The following is a 13,330-nucleotide window of genomic DNA, read 5'->3' as shown; positions in this document are numbered from 1 at the left end:
GAACAATAATTATTAATTATATTTCTTTTTATTTGAACAGACTTTACAACATTTTTACTTTAATTTTTTTTTTTTTTTTTTTTTTTTTTGTTGCATTAAATAGAGCAAGTTTTAATAAAATTTATTTATAATTAGTTATTTAAAAAAAAATTATTAAATTTTAAGTAAACACTTAATATTATGTTTATAATACTAAAAAAAAAAAATTAATTACAAGAAGTATATAAATATTTTTAGGTAAATATGTTTCCTCGTAATTTTAAAAAAATATTTTTTATTCATGAAAAGATTTGTTAATTTCTTCATTTAATAATAAATTTTGTTCTTTAACTTTTTTTGCTTTTTCTAAATATAAAGAAAAGTAACTATCTAACCTAGGCATCTAACATAAATAGAAAAATTAAAAAAAGATATAACAAATTATACAAAATATATATGTTTCTTATTATTTTTACCAATTTTTCAAAATTTAATACTTCTTCTTCATTCATCCAAGTCAACTTATGATTTTGGCTAAAAAATGGAATTTAAACAAATGAAACGATATATATATATATATTTTCTTTATATTTTTATAAATATATTTTTAATTGTATTTAAGTATATATTTTATATTTTTAACTTATCAACAAAACATAATACTGGCTCTTCTTTTCCATCTTCGTCTCTTTTACCAATAAATATAAAACACTTTTTCCCAGAAGGAAACTAAATTAACAAAGTTACGAAAATAAGTTTATTAATGTAAAACTAATAAGACACAATGTTCATAAAAAAAAAAAATATATTAAAATAAATAATATAAAAATATAAATACATTTATTTATGTATAAAATAAATATGCAATTTATAAATATATTTACTTTTAATGTCCTTATTTTATTTTTAGGTGGCCAGTAAATAAATCTCTTACTAATTTGAAATATTTTTTTCATTATAATTCTACATATATATATATATATATATGTATTAAAAAAATTGTATTTTATTTAGAAACAAAAATCTACTACTCTTTTTATTGAAGTATAGAATAATAATAAAATAACTAAATATTCTTTATAATTACGATTTTTTTTTTTTTTTTATGCTATAGAAAAAAAAAAAAAATGAAATAATAAAAAAAAAATTACTCTTTTTTTTTTTGAAATTTTTTGATTTTAAAAATGTTTTTGAATAACTTAAAATATAGTTTTAAATAATTCAAGAATAATTTTAATCTTAACAATATAAATCCCTTTTAGGGGGAATATATAATACATGATTTATAATAATTTAAATATATAAATAAAGAGATATTGAAAAAAAAAAAAAAAGAAAGAAAATACTTAATTTTAAAAAATTATCATATTTATTATTGTGTATAACAATTATATTTTTGTTAATCTGAAATTTTTAATTTTTTTGAAGATAGTTCAATCATGTAATTATTTTATCAAAAAAATATATAATAATAATGTTTTTAAAACTTAATAAGTCATATTTTGCGAAAAAATGTGTAAGTAGCATAAGTTATCCTTCAAAACATATTCTTCAAAAACGAAATATGCGAACAACTAATTTAAAGAAGAAATTGAATAAAGTACTTACACAAAATGATAAAGTTCCTATTTACGAAGAAAAACAATTTAAGAGCGATTCAAGAAATTTAACTGAAAAAATTAAAATAGATAATTTAAAGTGGCTTAATAGAATAGAACAGGAAGAAAGTTACAAAAATGGTTATAAAGATGAAATAGAAAAAGATGATAATACTAGTTATAGGGAATACTTTAATGAATGTAACAATAAATATTATGATAAAAATAATGATGAATTAATTTCTAAAAAAAATGATAATGAAATAATTCGTGATGAATATAAATTTATTTTTGAAAGGCCGAAACATTTTGCTCACATTGATGATGATCCAATTATAAGAAGACCAGGATGCATTATAGATATAAAAACATTAATGAGAAATAATTGGACATTTCCTGCTGTTGGTTTTAATAGCAAGTTAGAAATACCTATATATAAATTCGAATCTGATGAAAATGATGATAATATAAAATTTATTACAGTGCCCAATGATATTTTTGGTTTACCAATCAGATCAGACATATTACATAAATGTTATTATTTTTACAGAACAGCATTAGCAGGATATACTGAAAGAATGCAATTATATAAGTGGGAATGGCCAGGAAGTACTAAAAAATATAGGAGTCAAAAAAAAAGTGGAAAAGCAAGAATGAATTGGAGAAAAACATGTGGTCGATACTTGGGAGTTAAGAATCATCCAATACGTCCCCATGATCAGAAAACTGATATTAATAAGAAATTTTTATGGAAAGGTATGAAAATTCTTCTATCAGCAAAATTTGCACAAGATCAAATAAAAGTTGTTGATAATTTTTTAATTAAATCACATAAAACAAAATATACAGTTAAATATTTAAGGAATATTTTAGGAAAAAAGTGTAATAGTGCCTTATTAGTACATGAAGGGAAAACAGATGTAAATGATAATTTTTTATGGGCATGTGCTAATATAGCAAGTATAAAAAGAGAAAATGTAGAGGGTGTTAATATTTATAATTTATTAAAATACAGATATGTTATTTTCACATATAAAGCTTTAAAAAATATTATATATGAACTGAAAATTTATCCTTATAAAATGAAATGGCTTCCTACCTATGCAACACCTAATAATACAAGAGCACCAAATCCAGAAAAAGTAAATAATTGGAACATTTTTTGGATAGAAAAAAAAAAAAGAAATGATTTCTCACAATTTGACAAAGATGCTCTAAAAAAAAGAATTCAAGAATGGAAATGGTCTAGTGACTTAAAGGGGCCATTAAAAGTTAAAAAAAAAGATCCTTACAAAAATTTTATATTAACAAAATTCCAATGTGATGATCCATTACCAGAATTTATTAAATATGAATATTTATTTAATGTTGAAAATGAATTTGATAATATTAATGATAGTGAAGATCATTTTAATATGATTGATGAAATATTAAATGATGATGAATGTTTAGAAGACGTTTCTAGTCTATCATCACCTATATCTGTATTAGAAGGTAATTATGAGCAAAAATATAAAAATTAATCCTTTAAAATTAATATATATATAAATTATCTATGCTTTTTAATATTTTATTTATATTATATATATATATATATATATATATATATATATATATATATATATATATAAATAATGTGTAGTAATACATTTTAAACATTAATGCATTTACTAAAAAGAAAAATGTTAACTTTTAATGGTATTCATATATAATTTTTATTTGTGTTTATTCTCTTATAATGTATTTATTTTATTATTTTAGCAAAATCCAAAATATATAAAGAAAATTAAACATTCTTTTTTATATTTCTCTATATATAATTTTTTAGAAAAAGAAAAAAATAATAAAAAAGAATATACTAATGAAGATTCTCTGTCTAATGATGAAGATTCACTGTCTGATGATGAAGAAATTGAAAAAGATGAAGATTCATTGCCTATTGATGAAGATATTGAAAATGAAGGAGATAATAACAAGGAAAAAGAAAGTTAAAATAAACTAAATAGCATTAATTTTGATGATGAATTAATAAAAAAGAAAAAAGAAAAAGATATGTGCATGATTTTATATATTTTCATTTTCTATATTAGTAGAGGTATTTAATAAAAATTCAATAAAAACTAATTAAATTAAAAATGAGAAGCAATTATGAGCATAATATAAATTTAAATTTTATATAGTTTTATTAAAATAACATATTAATAAATTTTAACAAAAAAAAAAAAAAAATAATAAAATAAAATAAAAGAAAAAGAAAAAGAAAAAGAAAAAAAAAAGATGAAATTAAAAATAAGTTAAAATATAGATCTTACAATTTTTTTTCTTTTTTATGAAATAATATAAGACAAATACATATTTATATAAGCATTTTTTTATTTATTATTATTTCAATTTTCTATAGTTTTTAATTTTTTTTTTTTTTTAGTAATTTTTTTTTCATTTTTAATCATTTTCATTTTTGAAAAATTTGTTTGAACATAATTTATATAATTATAAACATTTAACAAACTTATTTTCATTTTATCAATGGCTATTTGCCTTCTTTTTAATTGAATTTTTAATACATTAATAATATTATTAACACTTTGATGATACCTTAAATTAGCTAATATATGAAATAAATTTATATGAACTTTTATTAAATTTTTTATTTTGCTTTTATCATCTTTTCTATTGTTTACTATATCATCAAATAAACTAAAAAAGTGATCCTTATAACTTTTATATAATCGAATAAATTCTTCCTTTAAATTTTTTTTTTCATTATACAAGGTATCATCTGGCTCTAATTTTTCAATTTTTCTTTCAACCTCATAATTCATACCAAATATATTATAATTACTTTTTAAAGCCATTGGGGGTGGCCTCCCCAATAAAAATGTGCAATTTTTTTTATCATATTTTTCAATATTATTTTTAGCTTCAAAGGTTTTTATATATTTATTTTCATTAATATCATATATATTATATATTTCACTTATTTTTTTTATAAAATTATTTTCACTATCTTTCAAATTATTTGTTTCAGAAACTTTTTTTATATCAGCATCTTCATATTCCTCATAATAATAAGGAGGAGGAGGATAACCTGAAACGTATTTATCAGTCATATTTCAAAACAAAAAAAAAAATATATATATACTAAGAAAATAAAATTAAAATGAAAGAAAAAATAATTTGAATATAAATTTATTTAAAACATAAAAAAAAATAAATTGTAACTTTACATTAATAGGCTAAAGTAGAAAAAAAGGAAAAAAATATATAAAGAATAAATTAAAAAAAAAAAAAAATTATTAGTTTAAAATTATCCAAAAGATAATCAATGTTAAAATGAACTTTAAAAATATATATATTAAAAGATAAAATAATATTTTAAAAAAAAAATATAAATGTTCCTATAAAATTACATGAAAAAAAAATGAAATAAAAAAAAAGTATACATGCATATATATATATTGAAATTTTTTTTTTTCTTTTCATATGTTTCATAGGTAATTTATTAATATCTATGTTTATACAGTATCAAAATGTGCAAACAACTTTACCAATATTTAAGTTGTTTTCAATAATATAATGTGCTTTTTCAATATTTTCAATATTTAATACTTCATGAATATAACATTTCAAAATTTTTTTTTTCAACAATGGTATTAAATTATATTCAAAAGACTTTATTAAATTTTTTTTGTATGAATCACTTCTATCATAAAGGGTAGAGTTAAGTAAAAGTATTCTTTTATTTATTAAATGAAATAAATTAAATTTCAAAATCTTTGCTCCCCCTAATAAGCCATATAAAATCCATTTTGTGTCTGGAGCACATATTTTCAAATTATTTTCAAACATACTCTTTCCAACACAATCAAAAATTAAATTAATTTTTTTTGATATTTTTAATATATTATCAGTAAAATTTTCATTATTATGAAAAACATAGTCAGTTGCACCTAATTCTAAAGCTTTTTTCGCTTTTATTTCATTTGAAGTTACTGCAATTATTTTATTAATTTTAATAATATTTCTTTTTTTCTCAAAATTTAATAGTTGTAATAAATTTACACCGACACTACTTAAAGAACCGTATACTAAAACATTTACTTCTTCATTTTCAAAATAATTATCATATAATCGATTAATACTTTTACATTTTTCTTTTTTTATAAATTCTTCATCATAATTTAAGTTATTATTATTGCTGCTTAATCCTATACTTCCATTGTTTATAGTAGTGCTTTTTTCTCCTGTGAAATTCTCATTGATCATAGGAAATCTGGCAATAAAATAAATTAACTTATATGCTGTTAAGAAACTTTCTAGTAAACTTGCTCCTTCAATAATGGATAAGGAGTTGTCTAATTTAATCGTATGATCAGAATTAGCTAGTACATATTCATTGTATCCGTTATATTTTAAAAGTGAGCACACTTTATCATTTTTTCGAAACCGTTCACAATTAGATTCCTCTACTATTCCACTTATTTCTATACCTAAACTTTTTTCTTTGGGAAAAGATAAGTATTTATTTTGTTTTATTAAAATATCTATTCTGTTAATACCAACAGCAGAGACTCTTATTAATAAATCATTTTTTTCTTTAGAATATATGTTCTTTTGCAAAACTGGTTTTTTCAAACAATTACTAAAAACTATATTATTTAATCCTTTTAATAAAACTCCTTTCATTTACCTTAAATTGGGTAAAAAAAATTATAAATAAAAGTACTTTGCAAATAACACAAGGATTCAAAAAATAAAACGAAATAAAATAAAAATTTATATTGACTAATTGTATTTTTTTTTTTTTTTCTATTATTTTATTTTACTATATATATATATATATATGATAGAAGATATAATAAAATGAATAAATTATATATATACATATTAAATTTTTAAATGACGCTTAATTTTTTTTTTTTTTGGATATATTTTATGTTTTATTTTTATTTTTATTTATTTTTTTTTTTCTCTTAATAAATTTTTATAAAAGTTAAATTTTAAATTTGTAAAAAAATGTATATTCTTAATATAAATGATGAATATAATTTACAAAATGAATTCATTAAAATTAGAAAATTATTTTTAAATTTATTTACTTTCGAGTTATATTTTGTAGAAAGTTTAAAATTAAAAAATATTTATTTGGAATTACTGAAAAATGGAAATAATCCAAAGTCAATTAAAGAATCCAAAAAAATCAAGGGAATTTACAATATATACCAAAATGAATGTTGTGTAAAAAAAAATGATCATTTAATTGAATTAAACAAAAATTTATGTTTCATAGAAAAAGAGATATTAAATAGATTTTTTTATAATATAACTATTAAAAATTCAAATTGCATAATAAATGATAAATTTACTTATCTTTATAAATTATTTAGAAATTTTTATTTTCTTTTAAACAAAAAAAAAGGAAATTTTTATAAACAGAATGGATTTTTTTTGTGTACTTATTATATTAAAAAATTTAGTTTAATTCTAAATTATCTTATAAATGATAATAAGAAAAACATCTATTTTCAATACATAAAAAAACAATTACAAAAATACTCAACTATAAAAGAAAAGAGAAAAAAAAAAAAAAAAAAAAATGGGCATTATATATATGTATATGTAGCTACTAGCACTTATAAAAATGATAAGAAGAATAGTTCTAAAATAAATAATATAATTATCACTTATTATGATCATAAAATGAGTTCATATAATTATAGTATTGATAGAAAAAGAAATAACTATCATAATTTAAGTTTGCATTTTATTTATAAAAATAATAAATTAAAAATTGATATAAATAAGGTAACATACGTTATTGAAAAAGCTATTTATAATGATTTTTACTTTAATATATTAAACTGTATTTTTTATTCTCTAATAAATAAAAGTATACATTCTATTTCTAATTTAATATATTCTTCATACACTTGTGAAAATACTCAGAACAATGAGGAAAATAAAATAATATGTAATAACAAGGCCCTTTCAAATAATTGTTTCTTACCTATTAAAATACTTTTTAGTTCTTTTAATATATATCAAAAATATTTAAAAAGTGAATTATTTGTTGATGAATTATTTCTATTTAAACATATCAGAATTTTATTAAAGGAAAACATAAAAAAGCTTTTGTTTCTGACTACAGTGAATATTAATAGATTATATATTAATTTATCCTTTAAATATTTATTTAATTTATTTCTTTTTTATTTTACTTTTTTAGATATAAATTTTTATTGTTCTATTTCTTTAGTATGCCATGAAAATAATTTAACAACTGAAGAAAAAAAAATGTATATGACAAAAGACAAAAATAATAAAAATTGTTGTAAAAAAAATTATGAAAAATATGATAAAAAAGATAATTATGAAAGAGAAACTTATAATAATAATAGTAATAAAATTGAGTTATATATTAACAAACTTAGTGATTATGATAGAATTCATTTGTTTAATATTAGTAATAATTTAAGTTATATGGAGAGTGAAACAAATGACAATAAAAATATAAAAGAATTTCATAAAAATAAGATAAATAATAGTAATTTAACTTATACAAAAATATGTATTCAAAATGACATTAATAATAATTATAATGATAACAATAATAATAATTTAATTAAAAAAAGAAATATGGAAGATTTTTATACTTTATGTTTTTTTTGTTCTTATAATAAATTGAAAAAAGAAAATATAAGTGTAATAGAAAAAAAAAAATATTTTATATTTATTATCATATATATTCTACAATATAACTATATAACTACTATTAAATGTCATGACTCTTTTTTAAGTTATATTTTTAATAGTTTTGTTAAAAATTTTTTTTATTTTAAAAATTTCGATCTTTCATATGAATTTATTAATAAAAAATTAAAAGATAAAAGTGATCATTCACATGTGAATTGTTACCATAAAAATGAAGACAAAATTGAAAAGAACTTTAATCATTTCTTTAAAAAGGTGAATAAAAAAGATATATATTTAAAATATATTTATAATATTATAAATGCAGAAGATTTATCTCTTTATAATTCACACAAAAAGAGAAAATATTCAAATTTAGAAATAAATGAATCAAATATTCAAAACAATAAATCTATTAGTAAAAATCCTAAGAAAGAGAATCATATACCAAATACTAAATATATTTCTTCATCTAAAAATAAAGCAAATAAAAATTTATCTTATAATATTAGTGAAATTACTTATACAAATTATATAAATAATTTTGATTATTTAACTTCTCTGAATTATGATAATAAAACAATAGAGAATGTTGATATAAACAATAAGATGCTGTTTAAAAAAAATTTAAATAAAGAAAATGATTTACATGAAAATCCATACTCTTTCAAAAAAGAAAAGAAAAGAAAAAATATAAGTATTGTAACAGAAAACAATGGATACAATAATAATTTATATTATTATATTAATGAGAAAATGAAAATATTTTTTGAAAATTTAAAAATTTTATTATTCCCTTTGCTAGAGAAGTTGTATAACAAAAGTATTTTATATATAAACCTACATATTTATTTATTTATGATACATTCCTTCTTTTTATTAAAGAAAATGAAAAAAGAAAACATTGTGAAAATGGAAGAGGTTGCATTAACCAAAAAAAGGAAAACATATGTATGCAAGAAAAAAAATATCAGTTTATGTAAAAAAAATCATGTTTATAAAGAAAAACAGAAAAAAATTTTAAATAATATTATTAAAGAGTTGTCTATTTATAAATATTACGATTTTTTAAATCTCCTATATAGCAATAATAATATCATTTTAAAAAAAATAAAAAATAAAAAAATTTTTTTTTATCTAAAAGAAAATTTAGAAAACTTTAGTAAGTGGCATATACGATTAATTTATAAGATAGAAAATTTTATAAATACATATAAGTATAAATACAAAGAAATTCTTGAAAGAAAATTTTTTCTATTAAAAGATAACGAAGTTAATAATAAAAAATATAAAAAAATATTCGCAATTAATTATATATTTTATTTAAAAAAAGGAAAAAACATTTCAATGGAAAACAGAAAAAATAGATTATTAAAAAAAAGACAACATTTCATAAAAATAAATAAAGATAACTGCTTAGAAAAATATATAAACATATTACACAAAAGCATAGGAATATTTCACAATATTTATATAAATATTAATGAAGATGATTTTTATGTTCAAACTAAAAAAGATTTTATTATTTTTAATCTAAAAAGTAAAATGTATAATCATGATATTCGTAATATTTATTATGAATTTAAAGGAAAAAGATATTATGTTTTTGATAATTTATATACTTTAAAAAAAACATATAAAATACATTATATTAATTTATGCTTGTTATTTTATAGATATTGCTTTTTTTTTTATAATTATAATCCCCTTATTTTTTCTTTTTTATTTAATAATATATATTGTATTTGTATAAGATGCCTAAATAAATATTTAGTTATAAAATGCTATACAAAAAATAAAATTGAAAAAGAAGATCATGATTGTTTTTACAAACAAAATGGAATTCTAATAAAAAATAGGGATCAAATTTTTATAAGAACTTTTTATTATTTGGTTTTTTTTTTAATTATACGTTATCAAACGTTTATAGGAAATACTAATCACTCTGGCTCTCATGTAAATAAGAAAAATATGTATAATAATAGTGATTCGTAAACATAATATTTCAAAAATAATATAAAAAAAAAAAATTTTTAAATTATTATTTCTATAACTTAAAAATATTTTCTTTCTTCTTAAATTTTAAATATATATATATATATATATATATATTTTTTTTAATATATGTATCTATACAGAATTGTGTACCTAAAAGAATAATGAATATTTTAGCAAAAGAATTAGAAATAAAACGAGAATGTTTTTCTTCTCCATTTAATGCTGTTTTAAAAAATTATTGTTCTTTTTTTAGTGATATTGATATATTTTTTGGTAGTTCGAGTAACTTCTTTGAATTTAATTTACAAAGTGGATCATATGAAGTCAATCCTCCTTTTGATATTTTTTTAATTAACAAATTGATAATATATATTTTACATAACTTAAAAAAAGAATTATATGAATTGACTTTTTTTTTAATCATTCCTTTAATTAAAGATAAAAACTATTTTTATGAATTATTATTTTCTTCTCCTTATATATCCTATTACTTCTTCTTAAAAGGAAATTCATATACTTTTTCAACTAGGCTTTTTGACAAAAGGTTTAAAAAAAAAATAAAATATATTATTATACATATATATATTATTTATAATTTTTATTAATTTATTGATATTATTCTTTTGTTCATTTTTTTTTCCCCCTTATATTTTTTAGAGAAAAAGAATATACCTCAACTTGTGACTGTTTTGTATTTATTTTACAAAATAAAAAAGCTAGAATTCAAAAAAAAATTCAAAAGAAAGTTGTATTAAAAATAAAAAATTTATGGAAAACTTAGAATTTATTTAACAAAAAAAAAAAAAGATTCCTTTCAATTTGATTCATAACATTTTGTTTTATTTTTATAATTTTAATAATTTTTTTTTATATAATTTGTTTAATTATATTTTCTATATATATATACACTTTTTCTTAGTATAATTATAGCAAAGTGTATATATATATATGGTTTTATAAAATATTTTTTCTGTATATATTTTTTTTTTTTGTTATATATCAATTCAATTGTTTAGTTTTATTATATTGAACATTGTAATATTGATACTTTATTAAAAAAAAAATAAAAATGAAAATATATAATGAAGAATATATATTATTTTACATCTACTTTATCCAAACATTCCCAATAAGAAATACTATTTCCTCTTATAACGACAATTCCTATATCAATTTGTTCATCTTTTTTAATCTCTACTGTATTATCTAAAACTAAATTCATAAAAGTATCATATCCTCTTAATATCCCAACAATTTGTCTGTTACCATTTAAATAAACTAAAAAAATTGTAATAAAAAAATATATTAATTATAAAGGACAATTATTTATTTACTCTTTTTTTTTTTCTTTTTATCATTTTTTTCTATTATTATTTCTTTTTTTATATTTCGTACTTTGTAATCTTTTTTCCATAAATTTTCTAAAGTCCGAAGCTGGACCTGCTTTCCCCACAGTTAAAGTCATATTGCTTTTTTTTTTTTTTTTCTTTTTTTTTTTGTAAAGTTTTAAAAAATACTAAATTTGTATTTTTCTTTTTTTTTTTTTTTTTTTCGTTGTTATCTTAATATATATTATTGAGGTCCCATGTTATTTTGTAAAAATTATGTTAACTACTTTTAACTTAATCTTTTTATAATATTTTTTTTTTTTTAATCTATTTTTCTTTTTTTTTCTATTATAAATTTTTTTTTTTTTTTTTAAGGCACTATAAAAAAAAATAAATCAAGATGAATAAATTAGCAAATAAAATGATAAAAAATTTGAAGATTATTTTCTACTTTTTTTTTCTATATATCATTTTGGAATTTTTCTATTTAAATTTTAATTTTTTTTGTAAATTTTAAAAATAATTATGTTTCATCATTAAGATACATGAATTTATATTTATGTTTATGGAAAAAACAAAAAAATAAGAAAAAATAGGAAAAGAAAATAAAAAAAAGTAAAATGGTATATGATGAATAGAAAAATTAATCTCAATTTTTTATATTTTAAGATTATATATAATGAATTTCTAGAGAGATTAATAACTGTATATATATAATTTTTTTTCTCTAAAAGAACACAAGAAAAAAAATACATATAATAATGATAATTACAAAAAAAAAAAAATTAATTATTGTTTTTAATTTTATATAAAAATTAACAACTTTTTTTATTTTTTTGCTTCTTCTTGTGTATTTTCCTAAGTTATATTTTTTTGTGTTTCTTATATTTGTATTAAAGTTGTCTTAGCTATGTAAAAACTTATATACAAAATAAAAAAAAATCCATGTAATTTTATAGAATTATGATAATAAAAAAAAAAAAAAAAGTACAATAACAAATATCAGAGAAAAGAAAAATAAATTATATATCTATAAATGGGAAAAATTGAATAAGATATTTTTTAAATTCTCTTATTTAAATAATTGGAACAAGAAAAAATAAATAATTTTACTTGAGATGTTATAGTTTAAAATATTAGATATAAATTTAACTAAATATTTTTATTAAAATTTCTTTTTTTTTTGTGAGCAAAATATATCTAGGTATAACAAAAATTCCAGTTTTTACACATATAAAACATATACAATTTATATTTTCGTAAATTTAATAACATTATTTATATTTATTGCAGTTAATAACTTTTATCTGATTATTTCCTTTATTTTTTTTATACCTAAATGAGCCCTTTTCATTCTATTTATATAAATATACTTGTATATTTTCTTAAAGTTATGACTAAAGTGCAAATTAAAATAGTAATATTTTATATAAAGTAATTAATGGAACATTAAATTATTATCTGCAAAAAGATAGCTTTCTAAATAAAACATTTGTTAAAATATATGCGTAAATAGTTTATTTTAAAATTTCAAATTATAATTTTATAGAATCCTCTAATATATTAAAATCCAGTCCTATAAGACAATTAAAAAAAAAAAAAAAAATTAAAATTATATATTAATTTTTATAATGAAATCTTAAAAAATATATTTGCTCATAAAACTAAATTATCCCTACTTTTTTTTTTTTTTTATATAGACTTATTTTAAATTTTAATACAAAAAAAAAAGAAAAT

The 13,330-nt window shown here is 17.2% G+C and overlaps 6 protein-coding genes across 6 annotated transcripts; 2 read left to right on the top strand and 4 right to left on the bottom strand.

Annotated features, from left to right (window-relative positions):
- Positions 1-274: 274 nt before the first annotated feature.
- PRELSG_0502000 (conserved Plasmodium protein, unknown function) lies at positions 275-935 on the bottom strand (the record flags this gene model as incomplete). The annotated part of the gene is made up of 4 exons (XM_028675265.1): positions 275-382; positions 456-513; positions 623-708; positions 864-935. 4 exons carry the CDS (start codon positions 933-935, stop codon positions 275-277), a joined length of 324 nt encoding a protein of 107 aa, XP_028531871.1.
- A 518-nt stretch (positions 936-1,453) lies between these two features.
- PRELSG_0501900 (mitochondrial ribosomal protein L4 precursor, putative) lies at positions 1,454-3,569 on the top strand (the record flags this gene model as incomplete). Its single annotated transcript, XM_028675264.1, has 2 exons — positions 1,454-3,071; positions 3,406-3,569. 2 exons carry the CDS (start codon positions 1,454-1,456, stop codon positions 3,567-3,569), a joined length of 1,782 nt encoding a protein of 593 aa, XP_028531870.1.
- A 395-nt stretch (positions 3,570-3,964) lies between these two features.
- On the bottom strand, positions 3,965-4,687 carry MED7 (mediator of RNA polymerase II transcription subunit 7, putative; the record flags this gene model as incomplete). Its single annotated transcript, XM_028675263.1, has 1 exon — positions 3,965-4,687. The coding sequence occupies one exon, from the start codon at positions 4,685-4,687 to the stop codon at positions 3,965-3,967; it is 723 nt and encodes a 240-aa protein (XP_028531869.1).
- Positions 4,688-5,102: 415 nt separating this feature from the next.
- On the bottom strand, positions 5,103-6,263 carry PRELSG_0501700 (zinc-binding dehydrogenase, putative; the record flags this gene model as incomplete). Its single annotated transcript, XM_028675262.1, has 1 exon — positions 5,103-6,263. One exon carries the CDS (start codon positions 6,261-6,263, stop codon positions 5,103-5,105), a length of 1,161 nt encoding a protein of 386 aa, XP_028531868.1.
- A 330-nt stretch (positions 6,264-6,593) lies between these two features.
- Positions 6,594-11,046, top strand: PRELSG_0501600 (conserved Plasmodium protein, unknown function; the record flags this gene model as incomplete). Its single annotated transcript, XM_028675261.1, has 3 exons — positions 6,594-10,223; positions 10,406-10,809; positions 10,923-11,046. The coding sequence occupies 3 exons, from the start codon at positions 6,594-6,596 to the stop codon at positions 11,044-11,046; spliced, it is 4,158 nt and encodes a 1,385-aa protein (XP_028531867.1).
- A 315-nt stretch (positions 11,047-11,361) lies between these two features.
- Positions 11,362-11,730, bottom strand: SNRPG (small nuclear ribonucleoprotein G, putative; the record flags this gene model as incomplete). The annotated part of the gene is made up of 2 exons (XM_028675260.1): positions 11,362-11,543; positions 11,661-11,730. 2 exons carry the CDS (start codon positions 11,728-11,730, stop codon positions 11,362-11,364), a joined length of 252 nt encoding a protein of 83 aa, XP_028531866.1.
- Positions 11,731-13,330: the final 1,600 nt, after the last annotated feature.

Source organism: Plasmodium relictum, assembly GCF_900005765.1.
Source record: "Plasmodium relictum strain SGS1 genome assembly, chromosome: 5".
Taxonomy (NCBI): domain Eukaryota; phylum Apicomplexa; class Aconoidasida; order Haemosporida; family Plasmodiidae; genus Plasmodium; species Plasmodium relictum.
The sequence above is the reverse complement of the archived record's forward strand: the minus strand, read 5'-3'. Positions and strand labels throughout refer to the sequence as shown.